Genomic DNA, 16527 nt, shown 5'->3' with positions numbered 1-16527 from the left:
TTAATAAGTGATGTAATTTAGGTAGTAATCATGGATTAAGGATAGAAAAGTGAGGCAATTGAGATGCCACGCACGAGTTGATAGCATGTGATTGAACACGGAATATATGATGATAAGTACTCACTATTTTCTACCAAATTAATTTGTCTCTAGGGGTCTTGCAAGAAAACCAAGAAAAAAAGATAAATAAGGAATATATTAGTATTTCAACAAAATATAATGGAGTTGTGTGAATGAGATGAAAATATAAGTTAAATGTGTGTATTAAAATAGATAAAAGCATCAATCATAACAAAAAAAATTTATTTGGCAAAATATATTAAGACAGACAAAAAAAAGAGATAAATTTTAGTGAGGACAGAACGAGAGAGTATGTGAAGTTGGACAACATTTCAAACATGTTGTAGATTTGAGTGAGGACAGAACGAGAGAGTATGTATAATTGGGCAATATTTCAAACATTTCAAAATTTTAGTGAGGACAGAACAAAAGAGAAGTATAGAATACCCATGTTGTCTTCTCTATTCATCATTTTTGCTAGGTGTAACTGTGTAGGGGTATGTAGAAGTATAAGTAAATAAAAAGGGAAATTTCACGTGGTAACTTTGAGTTTTGGATTTTTTACGTAGTAATCAAAACTTTTAAAAAATCTATGCGGTAACCCTAAGGTTTATCAAATTGTTTTACCGTGACCGTTTTGCACATAAAACATTAGCAAACGTTCATTTCAAAGTTTAAAGGTTGTTGTACGTCTATTTATGCCACTCACCATTTCATATTCCATTAGTTTTAACTTTTTTCCCCTAAACATAAACCCTAACTCAACCATCTTTCATCTCAAATCACATTTTTTTCCCTCAATTCAAACCCTACTTTTTTTTCAGTCTTCATCTACTATCAAATTAGGATTCTATTGTGCTTAAAATGAAATTTTTTCAATAGTAGATGAAGAATTGAAAACAAGTAGGGTTTTAATTTAGGGGAAAAATGTAATTTGGATGAAAGTTGGTAGAGTTCGGGTTTATGTTTTTAGGGAAAAGGTTGAAACTGATGGAATTTAAAATGGTGTGTAACATAAATAGGCGTACATCAGCCTTTGAGCTTCGAAATTAACGTTTGTTAACGTTTTATGTGCAATAAGGTTACGGTGGAACAATTTGGTAAAGCTCAGGGTTACCGTGTGGATTTTTTTAAAAATTTTGGTTACCATGAGAAAAATCCAAAACCTCAGGATTACCACGTGAAATTTTCCAATTAAAAATTATATAAGATTATTCTTGTATTTGGTGTCTTGAGTCGTGGTACTTTTGTGGGCATATGACAAGCAAAGGGTAAAATTTAATATTGCTTGGGAAGCATTAAGCTGGCGGGTAAAATTTAATATTGCTTGGGAAGCATTAAGCTGGCATCTTAGTAGGAGAAAAGTTGGGATTTTGGTCTAGTAAGAAAAGTAAACTCGACTTTTGTCAGAATTAGACCAAATTTGAGTCAACTTTATGTCCATCAAAAATGATTTTGATTAGCTGATAAAGTAGAGTCGGCCTTTTAGAATAACAACCAGAAAACTAACTCAACTTTTGTGTTCTGTAGCATTTTAAGTGAACACTTTTTTTCCTTTATGATTGAATTGCAAGTGGATTGAGATATTATTATAATTACCTCAATCACACATTAGAGTATATATAGTTTATTAATCCCTAATCCTCTCTCTCATTTATAATCTCTAGAAATCTCACCTTCTCTTGGCCATCGCATTGAATCTTCATTGCTGTTTACTATTGAAACTTTCCAAAGCTTCTTTTGACATCAATTGACATTAGGACTTCAAGAAACATCAATTGTCGGGGCATTAGGTTATTGGTGATTATTTTTGAGTTCTTGATTGAATTTATAGCATTCATAAAGTAGGACAATGAAGTAATCGGTGAAAGTGTTACCATGGTCAATGATGAGACTTGTAAAATCATTGAGATTACAGTGTCACATACATCAAAATCAACAATTTTTATAAGTTAATTGTTATATACCCTAGGCAGTAAGTCAACATGTTCCTTGTTCAAATACATCCATGTAGGCATGGCCACGGTCCGGGTTGGTCCGGTTCCGTTCCGGTTCCGGTTCCACCCGGTTCCGGTTCCATTTGGAACCTGTCGCGAACGGTTCCGGTTACGGGCGGGTCGGACCATCGGTTCCATTTTTATTTTTTTTTAAATATTTATATAATAAAAAAATACTATAATATTGCGGACGTACCTTTGATTATTAGCGAAATTCATTGCATGTCAAGTTGTCATCGTTATTGAAATATTTACTAAAAAGAATGAAAAAAATAAATTAATAACAAACGAATCAACCGGACCGGTTCCAAACCGCGGTTTTTTACCTCCGGTTCATGAAGTATTTTTCCGGCGGTTTCACGGTTCCGCGGTTCGGAACCTGTCGCAAACGGTTCCGGTTTCGGATCCGGTTCCAAGCGGTTCGGGACCGGTTCGGTTCCGGGTAACCCGCCCCGTGGCCATGCCTACATCCATGATATAATATTATATACACATCCACAAACTAATAGTATGTTGCTCAACTTATACATACCATAATACAAACTACATATCATAAAATTGTCCTACTAGGCCCAAATAACTTGACTTTGAGTACTCATAACCACTATAAACAAAAATCTACCTCTTGTCTAAACTCACATGAATGTTGTAGATGACTATACATGTTAGTTTCACCATTTAAGACATAATATTCATAAGAGTGTTAAAGCATATTTTAAACTTTCTTTTTGTTTTTTGTTTTTTGCCCATGAGTCTATTCTTGTTTCATTACAAGAAAACATTCCATACCACCATCATCATAATGAGTCTACCTATATAACCCACCAAACTCCATCAATGATCCCATTTCCAATTTCCATCATTCAGATTTGCAAGGCTCCACACCTATAAGGGCATATGCGGTTGACATTAACCTGCCTGCGTAACAAAGATTCGGGTTATTCCAAGCCCCGAATCTCCTCCCTAATTTCCCATAGAAAACCTTAGAGAATTTAAGTTCCCCTGTTAGATTATTACCATTGACATAAATTGCACTAATTCCATGCATATTTGCAATTTCTGATGGTAAATACCCTGTAAGATGGTTGTTACCTAGATCCAAATATCTCAACTTCTTCATATTTATTATAGACTTGGGAAATTTACCTAACAAACCAAGATTTGAGAGGTCCAAAATTAACAAATTTTGCAGGTTTTGCCAATCTACATTACTAATGTCACCCCCTATTGGATTGCCAGATAACATCAATTCTTGTAATGATTCCATTTTTCCAAATGATCTTGTCAACCCACCAGTGAAATTGTTGGCTCCAAGATCCAATAAAGTCAAATTCTTCAAGTTACCTATATCTTTTGGGATACTACCCATTAGCATATTGTTGCTCAAATCAAGCTTTAAAAGTGAATTTAGGTGCCCAATTGAGAGAGGAAGGTGCCCAGATAATGAATTTCTGCTTAAATCAAGGATCAAAAGCTGCTTGAGATTCCCAATAGTGTCGGGAATTCGACCGGAGAGATTATTTCCACTAAGGACTAGTCTCTTGAGATGTACCAAGTTGCCTATGTTTGTAGGCAGTGTTCCAGAAATTCCATTTTGAATCATCACTAAGGATTGAAGCATATGGAGATTACCAAGAATTGAAGGAATTGTTCCAATTAGGCTAGGATTCAAGCGAAATTCGAGGGATTCTAAGCTTGATGCTAATTTTTCCCAGTAGTTAGAAGGTAAGGTGATTAAATTATGGGAAGTAAAACAATTTGAAAAAGATAAAGATTTAAGATGTTCAAGATCAAATATTTGTGGTCTAAATTCAGGGTTTTGATTACATGTGAAGGAGTTGTCATGAAGGGGTCCAATGTTGAGGTCAGTAACATACCAGAATTCATTCACGAGATCACATGAAACACCCTGAACAACAAAATAGCAGAAAATATCAAAAAAAAATCCTTCACTTAAAAAAAATATATATTACTATTACCTATATTTGCACTATTTCGGCTTTTACACAAGTATTTAAAAAATGATTGGTTGATAGCAAAATAACATTGTTGTCCTCAAATAATGACAAAAGTGTAAAAGTTAATGACGTATGAAGTAGGAATAAATTAAAGATAAATAAGACAATTTATAAATTAATTTGTAAAAAGGAAAGTGTAGAAACTTGAAACATAATAATACAGATGAAAAAGGAAAGTAATAAGTATTGAAGAAAGTAAAATGGTAGAGAATTCAATAATGCAACCACCAGCAGTATAGACATCTTTTACAGAAGCATATTGAGATGAAAAATAATCATCAACTATTTGGTGAACCAAACTTTGGAACCTTGCATGAAGCAAGTTGATATTATTTACTCACTTTTCACTTTCTTTTGACACATACTCCTCCCTCTCCGAGAATTTGCTAAAATTACTATTTTTGATTGTTCTACCTCATTTGTTTCATTTTCTTTTATAGAAATAAAATCTATTAATTTTAAAATTCTGACTCACGTATTTTTTTTGTTTTAAATATCATACATAATTCTTTTCTTTTATCTTATTTTCCAAACTACTTAATTATTCTTTTGTGAGATCTCTTTTAGATAGGACTACTAAATTTAGAAACTTTTAAGGGGATTAGTATTTTTTTAAGATGAAAGATACAGCAATCATAATTCACCCAAAAGAAAAGAGGTCTAAAAATCATGATGATAATGAGTTTCTACCAAAGAGTAGAAAAAGGCACAAATATGAATTATGACACGACATTAGACAAACAAGAAAGAAAGTAGGGAATTGATCATCATTGAACACAAATAGAAAGTGAAAAGAGTATAATCAAGGAAGCAACTTTAAATTAGAAACTTTGCACATGTGACTTCTTTCAAGTAAATTATTGGGGACTCGACCACTTATTGCTCCTCGTGCATGTCACTGTTCTTCAACTTCTTGTTTGGATTATTATTCTAACAACCTTAATTATACCTTTGATGATTTAATAATGAAAAATTTCATAACAAAAGAGGAAAAAATAAATGCTAATTAGTAACAAGTAACCTATGTAGACGGATTTTTTTCATTTTGCATTATCATATCATATCTAATCATAGTGCAAAAACAAAGCCACATACACAATGGGTTGATTGCGTTTTAAATATTTTTATTAAAACAAAAATGAATAGATATTATGTATTAAACTATAAAGTATAGCTTGGAACAGCCTAAAATGTAGTTTTTCACACCTTTTAATGTAGGTAATATCAGCTCAATAAATTTAAAAACTTTTACAATACTATAAGTGGTCAGTGACCTGATTTGCTCACAACTACCGCAGGGAATTCAGCACTTTGACTAATTTGAAGCTTCTTCTTTTTATTTTTCTTAATCATGTACAAGCGCCACCGCAAATAAATCCAAAAAAAAACTGTACAAACAAAAAATTCATTTATGTATTTATTTTAGTCTAACCTGCAGAGGTGCTAATAGAAGTAGAAGTATTTACTGAAAATGTAATAAGTACTTGCTACTCCCTCTGTTACATTGCTACATTTTTCAATTTAGTCAGTTTAACTTTGTAATATTTCTATTTCAAGCAATGTCTCCATCACTTTCTTTAATTTTTATTCGCATATTTTTTCCTCTCACTTTTAATCCTACCTTTTACACACAACGTAGTGGTTCCTTATAATTTTTTAATGCTTGTGTCAATTATTATGTTGCAATATCTTAGTGACGAAGAGAGTAAAAATAAGAGCAAGCTCATAAATCTTTCCCAGTTACAAGCCTTAGCATAAAAAGTGTGTTACTGTTTCATTGAATTCAATATACCCAAAAACAGGTACTGAACCATAGTCTGAAGCCTCACCCCATCGAAGAAGAATGTACAGTAACCAGCAAATATTCACAATTACACACGGCAGTGTAAAAATGGCATGAAATGACAACATGAAAGTACTTTATTTACACAAGAATGCTTTTCAGTAGGTGAATAAGTACATTATTGTGTACAAAAACAGGTCACTTCTATTAGTACATAGAGATAGAGTAAATAATAAAAGAAGAAATATTGATGAGTACCTGAATTGGAGTCCATCCACACGGATCAGGATAAAGATCTGAGCCATTCCATTCATTACCCACAAAGCCTTGAATTGCAGAATACAGAGCATCTTTCTCTGTTTTCTCCATTGCCGCTTCATCTGCTACTTCTGCTGTTTCTTCACTGCACCACCACACATTCAAGAATATGAAAATTACAAAGACTGATTTTTTCATGTTGTTCACATTATTTAACAAAAACCCAGGAATGTTTGTACAAATTTTGACTTAGTTGAGGGCCGAAAGGTATGAAGAAGATAACATCTTCTTGAAATGAAACAGGAGAATAAGCTCACAGGAGAAAGAAAAAGTCAAATGAAGTGAGGGAAGAGCAGAAGATAGAATAGAGGATGTTTTTATCAAAGATATTTATATAGCAAAAGGAAAGTAAGTGTATAAATTATAAATTATTATCAGAAATTAAAATTAAAAGGGAATGAAAAAAGTGATAAGAAGCTACTTCTATACTATCTATAAAGAAAAAAAAAGAAAGGCCAACAACTATCAATGAATGAGCCTCCCTTCCCTCTTCTCAAAAAGTAATGATAGTAAATGACAATAATAAAAACATGGAGAAGTGTAATTAAGTGAAGGAGTTGAGAAACTTTATAGTGTGTTTCAGTTTTGTTCTTTTCTTAGTGCAGAATTATAATTCTCTTTCTGAATATTTAAGTTTGGGAGGGTAAAGGCAAACACTGCTCAACATTACAAAAGGTTGAAGTTGGAGGGGGGACAACTAATTTGGACTACCCTTCCATTACAATAGTAGTGGCATTTTGTTGACAGCAATTTGGCGGTTGAAAACTAATGGCTACAGTTAAAACTTACAAGACACAAGTCATAAGGAGAGAGGGTGATATAAAGGTCGGGTTGTTTGCTAATTGGTGTGCAGACGAGTGTATAAAGTCTACTGTTAATGAAGATGTTTAGTGATATTTGTTGTATTTGGTAGTTAGTTGTTTATCAAAGAAAAAATAACTCAATACATCAAAAGTCAATGTTCATTTTGACTCAAAGGCAAACCTTATAGGTCACTTAAAGTCATTATTCAATAAATTTTAGCCAAAAGTCTACAAAAAGTAGATCAAAAAGCTATTATCAAAAAAAGCGAGAATCAAAACTAGATATATGGATGTCTTATGCACAATTTTAAATTAAAATTATTCTTATTGATTTATTTCAATAAATGTCGATCAATTTCGTGTTCATGAATCAAAAAAATTATACATTAAGATAAACGTTACCTAATTACTTGATTAGTATACTATGAGGACTTTTAATCAGTAGATAAATTTATTTGCAAATTAATTCATTAGCTGAAGAATTTTGGTGTCAATCACCTTATTTATGTCAGTTAAATTATACTACTAATCATTGTTATCAATTTAATTACAATAAATTCTGATTGCATGTTTAATGAATACTCCTGTTATATAAAGATAAAACGAAAAATAGGCCGTGTTCTCTCCATCTGAAACTTTATGAACTGAACTTATTTATACTGATAGATGTTGTCTTCATTTTTAGTTTTTACACAACATAAATTATTTGCGACAAAAATTATACTCCTTCTAATTTATAGAAAATGGGACATTTACTTTTTGACACTATACACTTATTATTCTTAATTTATATTTTATTCTTAATCTATAAATTAAAACATAGTCAAGTGAGATCTTGTTTGATTCATCTCAATGCAAAGATTATTATTATCCACTTTTTATAATATTTGGTTATGTATAAAGAAATATTAAGCGTTGATTAAGTGCATTGGATAGTGTGAAAAAATAAATGTCCCATTTTCTATAAATTGGAGGGAGTATTTTTTTATCATAGGGTACAAGGAAAGGACTAGGTCAGAAAAAAGCTCGGACCTTGAAAAGAGTGGTACTTGTTCCAATTGAGATAAGACTCAATTCTCACAAATATCGTAGTTTTAAGATGGAGATAAGGGCCATAGTTTACTAGTTTCCAATCATTTCGAAATTACTTTCCACTGTAGTGTTAAGATGGATACTCATACGTTGTATTACCTGGGCTATATCTATTCTGCAATTTCGCCTTGTGTGCATCTAATGTATGCATTATGAACAGAGCCTGTACATGCACGTTAGATAGTTAAGAATACTACTTGTCATCTCTAAATGTGTTCTCTTTGTAGTAGTTGAGTTCAAGTATGCTCTCTCTGATATCATCCAATGTTTCTGTTCCTTTTCGGACGCTATTCTGTGAACTGGACAAGTAAAACTAAAGATTAGAACATAAATCAAATCCATATAGAGCAAACATCTGTTTGAAGCAAATACATTGTACATCATCTTCATGATGTCCCTTTATCTCATGCAGCCTTACATTATGTTTGGGTAAGAAGGAACATGATTGATGAGTTTTCTTTTCAAATCTCTCCATTGTCGGCGAATGTGAAAAAAATTCATCCCTCAAATTTCCTTCCTTCTTCATTTACTCATTTATTGAACAAACTTTAAGAAAATATACTTTCAACAAACAATCAAGCAAGAGTCAGCAAAAATAATTATAAAGCTCACCAATCCTCACATTAACAAGCAGTAGCAGAGAATACAAGGGATCTACACCCTCATAACTTCTTCACAAAACATTTCTTGGGGATGGTTCACGTTCAGGTGTCTATGGGTACAATGCCCGACCTAGCTAGAAAGCTGCTGTATAAGGGTTTGTGGGAAAGATTAGAACACGATTGGTCCGAATTTGACAATTTTCATGAAATTGATACACAGTGCGGTTTGACAAAATACGAGACCCCATAGTCATATACTCACGAAGAGACCAGTTAATATATTTTAGAGGTTAAAAACAAGGTTATCATGAACTCATTCAGTAATTAAAGGTTTTGATAATGGCCAAAGGTACACCTACAGTGTTGTCACTCATCTGAAATAACGCTTCCCCTCCAACAGTTTACTTGTGAAGTCATTTTGGTTGGGCCTCAGACTAAAAAATTATTAGTAATCCCAATAAGGATCTCAAGCAACAAACCGTATGCTAGCGTTCAGAAAATTATGTATCCTACCAATTTCAAAATAGAACAAATTGTGTTTAACCGGTGAGTAAAAGCACACCTGGGCAGCCCAGAGCTTTTTAATAGTCTGGGTGAGGCATTTCAGTGAGGCACACTCAAAGCGCAAAAACGCATCCCTATTCTTTTCTGTGAGTAACCTGGTTATGCACGTTTAACTTATGTTAAGTTCCAAACAATGTTGTGAAAGTGAGGAAGGGAAGATAGGAAGAAAATGCCATTGAATCAACCATAGGTAGTTTTATATATGCTATGGTGTGTAAAAAACTAGATGTAGTATAAGCTTGTTTTGATGTAATTAGCCCTGTTTGTCTGATACAAGTAGAATACACTAGAAACTAAAAAGATGTAAAAGGATTATATGGCCTTTAAGAGGAACTACAAGTTTAAAAACTTGTGATAAAGAAATATCAGTAACGAGCATGGTAAATAATGATGATGAGCAACATGGTTACATGATGCCTTTAAAAGGAGACAGTTTCATGGTAACCTAAGCTCCAAATACGTGTAGCATTGCCAACTATGAATGCCGAATATACAACAACTTTCGGCAAAGGAATCTTGCATAGAGTTAATCTTGATGAAGAACTTCTTTCATAAGGCATAAATCATAGAGCAAGTAAAATTTTACTTTATTGTGATGGCCAAATTCACTTAAAGAATAATTCCACCCAAAGTGTGCATTACAACTTGTCTCACCACATTGTGATTGTATTGTAAAGGTTTTAACTAAGTGGTTACCGCAAATTCTCTATTGCTTATTTGCTTTTATGCTCCTCCGTCAACTAGTTGCATTGTCGAGAGCAATGACCTTTTCCCTTTTGTTTCTCTTCTACCTAAACTCTTGTCTTAACAAAGAAATACGAGTTAGCAACAACTAGTAAATAATCAAGACTTGAAAAGTGGCCTTACTAGCAAGAAGGTAATCCACTTCGTATACTAGCAAGAAGGTAGTCCACTTGAAAAGATAAGGGTCTCACATTTATTTTGCAAGACTTATCGTTATTGATAAGGAAACCTACTATTTCATATTGCTAGTTTCATATACTTATCTTTCACAGGGATGATTTCGTCAAGCTAGATGATTTAGCTTTCAAACAAGCCCATCTTTATGTCCATGGTTGATGGTCTCAGATTGTGCAACATTATATATTCTCAAACTATTGAGCGTGTGTAACACAAATTGCTTCATAAGGATCTCTTCTATGGGAAATGTGCAAATATATATGGTAACTTTGAATAAGTGTTCACAGAAAATGAAGTTAATGGGAGTACTTTTTTCTAGAGAGGTAATGTTTCTTGTGTCAATTGTTTCCATAATAAGCTCTAGAGTTAGCCTCAAACAGGGTTTAATTTAGTGACAAAGACGCTTGTTTCGTCCAAACATCATTTTTACTCATTTAGTGACAAACACAATCATCCATTTTACACATAGAATAAACGCAGCATTAAATCAGAGGGTGTAGCAATAAAAGCAATTGTTTCCATAAGCTCTGGAGTTAGCCTAAACCTTGGTTTAATTTAACAAACACGCTTGTTTCATTAAAACAATCATTCTTACTCATTTCTTCAATGAATCATTCAACTACATTAATATAATTAGTACACACTTTTGCAATTAAGGGTTTGGAAATTATCTCTGTGTTATTTCAAGAGTGTAGACAATTAGCAAAAACAAAGCAATTGTTTCCATTAAACTTTGATAGATATAAAGAAGCGAGAAATCAAAAGGTAAAGTACGGAAAAAAAAACAACTAATATAGATGCATTATTGTGCTATGACCGAAGATATACCAGATATGACGATGAAGATGCATCCTAGCAACTTACAGTCATTTCACGATCAATCCAGACAAATTGTGATTCGTACTTTTGATGATCACTCGAGTTTTTATCATTATTCCGACTCTCCTTTAGAACACAAAATGTTTTGTCAGCAAATTAATTTACCGCAAAACAGCGTATCACCTTTTTTGTGCTTAATACTGAATAGGAGTAGCATTAGACAATTTCACTAACAGGCACTCCAATCAACGAATTCAAATAGATAGTGTTAAAGAATAAAGATGCACAAATAATCAATTACTAGACAGAAACTTAATTTCATTTTCTTGAAGCCTTAATTTGATTTTGGAACAAGAAAACTAAAATTGTATTCAATTTCGTACAAGTAAAGTTACCTGAGTGAGAAATCAGTGTTTGTTGTTAACAAGTAGTGTAAAATATGAAAAGTTGTGACGGTGAAGAATAGTCTCTCAAACCTCCGTGGACGGTGGTAAGGAGTTCTGAGTTCTGACATCTTCGTGGTTGCCGGCAAAGACGAAATGAGTAGACCGCAAATGAGACTCTGAGACTTTGAAGTAAATTAAAAACAGAACATTTTACTTCGAGTCCCAGAATATAACGGCATTTGTAATTGTTACCCACTTTGTCTCTCTTATAAGGTTAAACTTGTTACATTATAATCATTGGCATTGCTTATTTTATATTTGCGGTTTATGTGTAAGAAAAATATAGTTATAGTTAAGTAAATTTTTTTTTGAATTGTGTAATGTATATTTTCATAATATTAACTTTTTATAAATTTTAGATATACATAAATTAATACATAAAAGATCAAAACAGCATAATAAATTGCGTAAAAAAGTCAATATAGCAAGTATATAATGAAAGGGAGGAAGTACTTGTTCTAATTTACATTAATTGTCCCATTTAATTGACACTAAAAAGTCAAATTAATATATAAAAAAATAAAATAACATGATAAATTGCGTAAAAGTCAAATATAACAAATATATTGTGCACAAAAAAGTTTGTATTTACTCTTAGTGTCACACTCTCTATTTTAATTTTCTGGATAAATCTTATGAATTATGATATACTTTTTGATTTTTTTTGGAAGGAAATGAAGAACTATTTTTTTAATTGAAACGCAAATCGAAGAACTAATGGTCTGTTGATTTTGTATCATATATGTTTTTTTACTAATTTTTAAAAATAAAAAATCAATTTTCGTTTTCAGTTTTTTAATCAAAACAAATTTTCTTTCGAATTATGTCATACATATTTGAACATTATATTTTTGAAATTTATCAATCTTCAACATTAGGATAGATTTAAAATAGCCTAGATTTTTCATAAATTCATTCGCTTTTAGTGTTAAACCAAACTCATACTCATGGGATTTGAAAAATTAAACTCAGAAGAAAAATTTCACCATTTATGATAAATAAAGGCTTAAAAATATACTGTAGACCTTATCTTTTACTCTACTATTTTTACGATTTTAGAGTCCAAATCAGTTTAATCGGTTGAACAAAGTTTGATCTAAACCGCAAACCAAATTCGATCAAAACGTAATTTTAATATTTCATTTGGTCTACAGTTTATATAATGTGGTCTGTTTTTTTTTTTTCCAAAAAAAAATTACTTTTTTCGGTTTGATCCTGATTTTTTTTCAGACTTAACCAGACGGCAAACCGTACGATGGTCGAAAACCATAATATTTTTAAAAAGTAGGTTGCAAACTAGATATTTCGAGATGTAGTTATATTAATATAGTAATATATACTTAAATGATTTTGATACAATCAACTAATTATAAATTATTATATTTGGTGATTATACGTGCGAAATATTTGTATAAACATATATATTAATTTGAAAAAAAATAAAAAAAAATAAAAAACCGTACACCAAACCAGAATGTTGTAGAATGGTTCGGTTCGGTTCGGACTGAAAACTTTCTAGATTGGAATTTTTGTTTGGTCTGATTTTAGGGTAAGACCAAACTTAACCAAACCGGTTAGTGATACTAAATGGTGGTAATGTAAATGAATTATAGTGTAAAATTTCACCAAAATTTTATTTTATTCCCATGATAATGAAACTTTGATCACAAATAAGTGTTTTTATTTACAAATTTCCATTACCACCTAATACCACATGTCCCAATGGTAATGCATTGGAATGAATTTTATGAAGAAAATGAGATGATTGAAGTTGGAGAAGCATGGTCATCAAGGTAGCAAAGAAATTTTTCAACTAAAATTACACTAGTTTTTTATTACCATTAATACCGTTTATTACTATTTACCAAACGAGCCGTAAGTGTAATATGTCTAGAGTAGGGTTTTGTAGAAAATAATAGAAAATTTTCTAATTCCTATATGTAAGAAATATGATATGCACAAAGAGGAGGAAGAATATTAAAAGTATTATATAAAAGTGTGCATTCACTTATTTAAAAACTTTTATTCTCTTCTGATTATCTTATAATTGCATTACAAAACTACACTTTTATAGTTATCTTGAGGCTAAATATATTATCCTGTAATTTCTCTTATCCTATAAACTTTAAATGGTAAATATACATTTACTATATTTATTATACTAATAATACTTCAAGTTTGCCTATTTTCAACACTCCTCCTTAAACTTGAAACAATCTCAATTATGATTGCTATAACTTGCGATTTCAAGCATAGACTTGAAATTTTTGAATAACTCAGCTTTTAGGGGTTTTGTAAATATATATGCCACTTGTTCTTCAGATTTACAAAACTGAAGTTCAATTTCGTTCTTCTTTACAAGATCTCTTATGTACTGGTAACGAAGATTAATATGCTTACTTCGATAATGAAAAATCGGATTTTTTGCTAGTGCCATAGCTGACTTGTTATTGCACATTATAATAGTTGGTAAGTTTTGATGATGATTAAGATCTTCTAACATTTTTCTTAACCATACTACTTGACAAGATGCTTTTGCAGCTGCAATGTATTCGGCTTTTGCAGTTGAAAGGGCTACATCAGGTTTTTTCTTAGATGACCATGATATAATTTCATTTGCTAAATAGAAAACTACAAAATCGAAAGGTAGCGGTATGACACAGGGTATGCTTCGCTCTCATCACTCTTCCCAAATGCAATGCAATGCAAAAGAAGCTCCAGTACCTGCTACGCCTGTCTATGATCCTGCTGCTGCTCGACATTAGACCAAAGGCCAATGTGTCATAGCAGGACAATCATAGAAAGTCATCAACAATCAAACATAAACACAAACACGTACACGTCAGTAACTAGCATCAAATATAATAAGGCCAACTACTAGATAACATTATATCATAAAACAACATAAGATGATGTCATAAAACGCAAGCACAGATAGTAACCGTTTATCGGCCACTTATACTTTTTAATTTCATTACGTGCTTTCCAACCCGAACCATGTGTTCTTGGGTAGGATGCAGGTCTTCACGCTCCTCTTTTTTAAACATAAACTCTTGCAAAACACGTATAGTATCAACTCGACCAAGGCATTAACAGAATACCTAACACATGACCTTATAAAGCTTGTCTATCTTAAGGTAAGTGTGATCATAGTCTGTAATACCCTTGAGGTAACTTAACTTAGGCACACTTCTCACTAGCATAAACTATTCTATTAATAAGTAGATGTTCTATCAATGAGTAAATATTCTATCAAAAAGTAAACGTTCTATCAATGTGTAAGTTTTCTATCAAAGAATAAACCTTCTATAATTAAATAACTTTCGATCAATGAAAAATTTTCTATCACTGAATAACTTTCTATCAGTGGATTTTTCTCTATTTCCTGGCATAGTGACACGGCCAAGGACGTTATCGGCCATCCGGCGCCCATGGCAAAGTATGAGCTCATGCCCCCTCTAGCTGACCCTCTCGGGTCCTACCTTCGGGAAAAACTAACACACTGGGGTTCTAAACCAGTGAAGAGGCCACCATATTGGGGTTTGCAAGGCCCGCATGGTAACACCTCGGTCAAGGGGCGGTATCGGCCATCCGACGCCCAGTGACCCAAGCATGCTCATACCCCCCTTACAGTGGTCCCGTCGAACCTCACCTAAGGGACTACTAAATCAACCGGACATAATCCAGTTGAGTCACGCCAGCTAATCATAATCTAATACTTTATCAGATGGGAATAACTTCCACTTTCGACTAATAATGAGCGCCCTGGGATAGCAGCACGCCAAAACCCATTAAGCCACTCATCAAAATATGAAATTCACCTCTAAAGGAGTCATTCTAACTCCAAGTAAGGCATATTCCAATTCTTAAATAGATAAGGGAGTGGTCCCCGCCTCCTACTAACACTCTCATTCTCTATAGCTATTCTAAGCGCAAGGATTTCATAATCGATAGCTCTTCATATAAAAGTGTACTCACTAGTATCTCATAGTTTCAATGCAATGTATATTATCACAATAAACAATAATGTCTTAAAGAAAATTGCATATAAGGGTTAGTTACTGCGTGTACATACCTGTAAGCGTCACTGCACGATCAAAAGTCACAAAATCACCCGACTAAGGCTCTACTTTCCTCTTATAAAATAGGCACAATGGGGGGACTAGAAAAGGGTGAGAGTATGGTAGCTATTGTGGTGATGGTGGAGGGTGGACAGCCGGCTGCTAGTGGTGGAGTCCTTCGGTGCGCTTGCCGCTGAAGGGGAAGAAGGGACACGGCCTATTGTCGGTGTCTGGGCTGCTACTTGCTGCTCGTGGGAGGAGATGACACGGCTGTGCAGGTGGTTGCTCGTAGGTGGCTGGTTGGGGGCAGCTGCTGGTGGCACAGCAAGGGGGAAAGGAGAGAAAGAAGGAGGAGAAGGAGAAGGAGAAGGAGGGAAGAAAGTGACGGCTGGTGGGGAAGCAACGAGGGTTTCGTGCCCTTTTTATCATGGTTATTATTACTACTACTACTACTACTACTATTATTATTATTATTATTATTATTATTATTATTATTATTATTATTATTATTATTATTTATTTATTTATTTATTTAGTTAGTTATTTATTTATCTATATTCATCTTCTTGCAAGGGACCTTCGTGTACTCACAAATTTAATAAAATAATAATTTTAATTCGAACCTCTTTATTTTAGAAATTGTGATTGTATTTTTAATATAAATATATGTTAATATTTAAATTCGTATATGAAAGGAGTTTATTAAAACTATTTCTAAATTAATTAACATAATTATAAAATCCCCAAAAGTTAAAATATTAATTAATGACGTCAGAAAATCTCAAAGTGTTACGCCGGCTCTATTAGTTCGGTCTAGGTTTATGTCAGGTGAAAGCTAGTCATAGATGAGTCATATTTGGTAATTGCGTTCAAGTTAAAGGGTTGAATGACAATTTGAATACAATAGACTCTTACCAATTTTTTTGATGGACCAAGAACAGACCATGACCCATAGAGTCTCAAAAAATAATCTAGATTCTAGACCATTTGAATCTAATAAACTCATGAGTCGGGTGAGGTTAGATTTGTATAAGATTAGAATA

At 32.7% G+C, this 16527-nt stretch overlaps 1 protein-coding gene across 12 annotated transcripts; it reads right to left on the bottom strand.

Annotated features, from left to right (window-relative positions):
* Nucleotides 1–1338: 1338 nt before the first annotated feature.
* LOC130821443 (piriformospora indica-insensitive protein 2-like) lies at nucleotides 1339–11586 on the bottom strand. Of its 12 annotated transcripts, none has more exons than XM_057687223.1 (5): nucleotides 9934–11586; nucleotides 9236–9332; nucleotides 8171–8370; nucleotides 6117–6261; nucleotides 1340–3966 (listed from the first exon to the last, which is right to left on the bottom strand). In XM_057687223.1, exons 4-5 carry the CDS (start codon nucleotides 6225–6227, stop codon nucleotides 2917–2919), a joined length of 1161 nt encoding a protein of 386 aa, XP_057543206.1. In that variant the 5' UTR covers nucleotides 6228–6261; nucleotides 8171–8370; nucleotides 9236–9332; nucleotides 9934–11586; the 3' UTR covers nucleotides 1340–2916. The 12 variants fall into 12 exon arrangements, with proteins under 12 accessions (XP_057543200.1, XP_057543206.1, XP_057543208.1 ...); XM_057687225.1 differs by having other exon boundaries at nucleotides 8171–9332; nucleotides 9934–10040; nucleotides 11373–11586; XM_057687228.1 differs by lacking the exon at nucleotides 9236–9332 and having other exon boundaries at nucleotides 9934–10040; nucleotides 11373–11586.
* Nucleotides 11587–16527: the final 4941 nt, after the last annotated feature.

This window comes from Amaranthus tricolor, chromosome 8, assembly GCF_026212465.1.
Source record: "Amaranthus tricolor cultivar Red isolate AtriRed21 chromosome 8, ASM2621246v1, whole genome shotgun sequence".
Classification (NCBI taxonomy): domain Eukaryota; kingdom Viridiplantae; phylum Streptophyta; class Magnoliopsida; order Caryophyllales; family Amaranthaceae; genus Amaranthus; species Amaranthus tricolor.
Note: the sequence above shows the minus strand (reverse complement) of the source record. Positions and strands in the feature narration are given on the sequence as shown.